The sequence below is a fragment of the Fomitiporia mediterranea genome, assembly GCF_000271605.1.
Source record: "Fomitiporia mediterranea MF3/22 unplaced genomic scaffold FOMMEscaffold_86, whole genome shotgun sequence".
Lineage (NCBI taxonomy): Eukaryota > Fungi > Basidiomycota > Agaricomycetes > Hymenochaetales > Hymenochaetaceae > Fomitiporia > Fomitiporia mediterranea.
The window spans coordinates 1-3,725 of NW_006760471.1; the positions used below are offsets into that span (position 1 = coordinate 1).

Here is a 3,725-nt window from a genome sequence, read left to right on the forward strand (position 1 = left end):
ATTTTAATACTATATAACAACCTTGTTTAACTTAAAAAGTACTAGTATGAGTACTACAGTTAGTATGGTTACTACGATACATCACATGAAGGTTTAGAGCTGTCACGTGATATTAACTCACAACACTCAACTGTCTTATTTCTGTGTGTAAACAGCACTACAATACATTTTCTTAGCTCAGTAATATCAAGCATTTGTTTTGAAAGATGATAGTGTACTTTTATGAGCTATTTTAATGTTTATATTTGGCACAGCGTATACGCCGTATACGCTGTATACGGAAGTAGCGTATCGTATATGGGTCCTGCTGACCCAGTTTACGCCCGTAATTATACGCGCGTATGCGTATACGTGGGAAATTTTACGCGCGTAAGCGTATACGCTACGCGCGGAGCACTACGTCTAATACATTACAGGTGCTCCTAGAGCAGCCTCGTACGACGAAGACACATCTTTGGCTTGAGGATGGCAGTCTCTCAACTGCATCGATTAGGGTTATCCTGTTTCTGTTTTATTTTATATTAATTTCAGTACATAATCTCCTGTTGATACGTTGTGACACGACCCATTTTCTCTATTCTACAGTGTCTCGAACATAAGAGTATCATCACTATATTTGTTGCTGCTGCCCGCTCGATGTTTTTATTGTCTATCATTTAAGCTTGATACCGTTGGCATTTTCTTTCTTGGTTTGTCGAACATTTAAACATAGTGAGTTGAAACTACTGAATGATGAGATCCTTACTAAAATTATGTCTAAGTCTTGCTCCTCGTGCTCTGTTCATGTCCACCTATGAACGATTGTGACTTTTGCTTAAAACCTAGAAGATTATAAATAGTGGAGGAAGATACTATACGACTCTCCATGGCCTCTACCTCTACAGCTACCCGCTTATTTGACAGGAACGAGGTATGATGTGAGTACCGCTGTATTTTGGCCGATTTACCGCTTTCCTGTGCTAAGTGGATGGTAATGCAATCGTTATTGATGGCCCAAGTCTCATTTGCGGAGGTCAGAAGTTAGATCAATCAGAACTAACAATGAGCACCTAGCTACATGTAATAACGAAGTTCAGTTTCATATTGTTACCTTCAGTCCTCTGATCCCAAAGAATACAAGCTACGCGATGATAATTCCACATGTAGACCAGGAAGATACTCTTACAAAAACGCTCTCGAACGCTCTGTTTCTTGCTTTCAGATACATGTTCTACAAACACTTTTCTTTTAATCATATCGGATTCAGCTTCTGTATACTACGCCTGCCGCATCCACCATGGCGACGAAGTCAGAGGACGTAACGGAACTCGCGATTCTGACGGTCCGTAAGATCGAGGAAGGACCTGTCAATTTTCTTCTTGATAATTTCACCATTTTCATCTGTAATCTTGACCCAGACATCATCGTACGTATCGTCCGGAGGTTCTCGGTCACGCCTCTTGTTCTCTTTGTCGAGTAAGTAGCGCTGAAGTAGGAAAAGCAGACTGGCGCCCGTGTGGGATATGGAAAGAATGGCCCAAGGGACATGGTAACTATGAAAAAAACACGAATCGAGTTGTCATAAGTAACAAACCGCGACGGGGTCGAGAAGAGAGGGGCCAACATACCGAGGAGCAAACTGATCTACCCACATCTGCGGACCGATAGCACTTCCAACGGAATCCGCGATGAACCATACTGCGTTCATTGTGATGCGTTTGGTGTGTCCCGCTGTCGTCTGCGTAACCCACGAATGTCCAAGCGGAGCTGCCGCTCCACCTACGCCAACGAGATATTCGCTTATGAGCAAGCCAACCTTGTCTGACCACGGCAGAGTGCTAACGAGGATTGACCCAATTACCGTTGATATGTAGTACGCGGCCCCAACGTATGCGATGTTGTCGAAGTATGTAGCGAGCGCTACTCCTGAAAGGGCGGAAGTTATCTTGATTCCTCTGAATTTGGGCATGATGTTAGTCGGGCGAAAGAATTTCTGGCTCAAATCGAAGCGCACCCGGTAGCGCAAAGGAGCAGTGTGGTCTGTAACTCAGTGAATCCGAAAGATTTGATGATAAGGCTGTTCTGGTTCGTGAGGGAATTGAAAACGCTTTTAATTCCAGCGCAGATAGCGAATATCCATGTCTTTGGGTCCCTGAGGCACTCAAGCATCCTAAAAATTACATCGACTGAGCCAGAAATTTCCAGAGCAAACAAAGAACACTGCTTACTGGCCCTTCTTGAAGTGCTTATTCCCGACACCTGTCTGATTGGCTTTGACGCGATTCACGGCGATCACGCGTTCTTCGGGTGTCAGAAACCATGCTGTTGTCGGCGAATCCGGGAAAAGGAACCTTTACAAATAATGTCGGTACAGTCTAGGATCCTTGTGGGTGTCCAGAAATAATATGACCCACCAATAGCAAACCGCAGCGACAATGGTTATTATCCCGCAAATGATCATCAGCCATTTCCAAGGCTCAAAATTCGCTGTCTTGATATGCAATGCTGCGAAGGCGAGAAAACCACCCGTAATCTCTGCAATCCCGTTCATCAAGTCTAAAGGCGAGCTGAGAGATGATTGGATGGAAAGACACAAGAAGGTAACCCACACCAGCAGCCGATACGAAGTGTTATCTCCCTGCGCGTGTAGAACATCGCACTGACAATCATGAATCCGGTGGTGATACACGCTTCACACGCGCCAAGCTGTACATGCATCAGGATCAAACCTTTCAGGTAGCAGCGGAACTCACAATGAGGCGTACGACGAAGAGGCCATTAAAATTCTTGCAAGCTGCATGAAGGCATAAAGTAATGCCCCAAACGAAAATATTTGCACTTGTTTCCAGTGACATGAACTAAGTATGGGAGCATGCCATGACATATCAAAGCTTAACTTACCTCAACCACTTGCCGACGGGAAAGCGTTGAAGTGCTAGATTCTGCGGAAATGCGGAGACGAGGTAACTGAGATAGAAGATTGTACCAAGCCAATTGTATTGAGTAGCATTTAGATGCGTGCTCGTCTTAAGGCCCAGAATCGCAGAGCTGCCAAGAGTGGTTTTATCCATGTAGGTAATCCAGTAGACGACTACAATGCATTAGATGAGGACCGCGATATAGACTGAAGCCCTCGACAATGTACGCACTGCACATGAGAGGGAGAATATGCAGATCTATCTTACGCCTGCGAATAAAGTAAGCATCGTGATATCGAATAAACTGCAATACGCAACATACCGGACTCTAATGGCCTCTTTAGGGTCAATCGTGCCCTGGATTGAGAACTGTGCAGCTTCATCGACCTCATTCACCGTTTCGGTGGTGAGATGAAATTTGTCGTCGCCAGAGGTTTGTTTGTCGCTTAACGACGAGGACTCTAGTAAGGATCCCATGGTTGGGGGGCGGGAGGGGTGTGTGTGGAGAGGGGGCTCTACTAGTAGTATTAATGAAAAGGTTTGATAAAGCTGCATACCTTGATAAAATGGAGATTCACCTATACGGATTGGGAGTATTTGTATCAGTTGAAAAAGGCCGATGATGCCGCATACCTTGATAAAGGGGAGATTCAGTTGTACGGATTAGTGATATTCACGCTCTCTTAATTCGTTTTACATGCTACATCACCGGTACAGAAACCCTGGATTCGCCGTGCGGCGGTGGCAGGGAGGTATCTTTCCTACATGGCTTTGACAGGGGACCTAGAATTTGCAGAAGTCCAACATAAACGCTCCGCAATGATTACG

General features: G+C 45.0%; 2 protein-coding genes across 2 annotated transcripts; one reads left to right on the top strand and one right to left on the bottom strand.

Annotated features, from left to right (window-relative positions):
• Positions 1-235: 235 nt before the first annotated feature.
• FOMMEDRAFT_162853 (uncharacterized protein) lies at positions 236-463 on the top strand (the record flags this gene model as incomplete). The annotated part of the gene is made up of 2 exons (XM_007272103.1): positions 236-369; positions 427-463. 2 exons carry the CDS (start codon positions 236-238, stop codon positions 461-463), a joined length of 171 nt encoding a protein of 56 aa, XP_007272165.1.
• Positions 464-1,150: 687 nt separating this feature from the next.
• On the bottom strand, positions 1,151-3,369 carry FOMMEDRAFT_130423 (MFS general substrate transporter). Its single transcript, XM_007272104.1, has 10 exons — positions 3,220-3,369; positions 3,129-3,166; positions 2,881-3,070; positions 2,733-2,817; positions 2,589-2,685; positions 2,394-2,535; positions 2,208-2,330; positions 1,994-2,149; positions 1,608-1,934; positions 1,151-1,532 (listed from the first exon to the last, which is right to left on the bottom strand). The coding sequence occupies exons 2-10, from the start codon at positions 3,133-3,135 to the stop codon at positions 1,289-1,291; spliced, it is 1,371 nt and encodes a 456-aa protein (XP_007272166.1). The 5' UTR covers positions 3,136-3,166; positions 3,220-3,369; the 3' UTR covers positions 1,151-1,288.
• Positions 3,370-3,725: the final 356 nt, after the last annotated feature.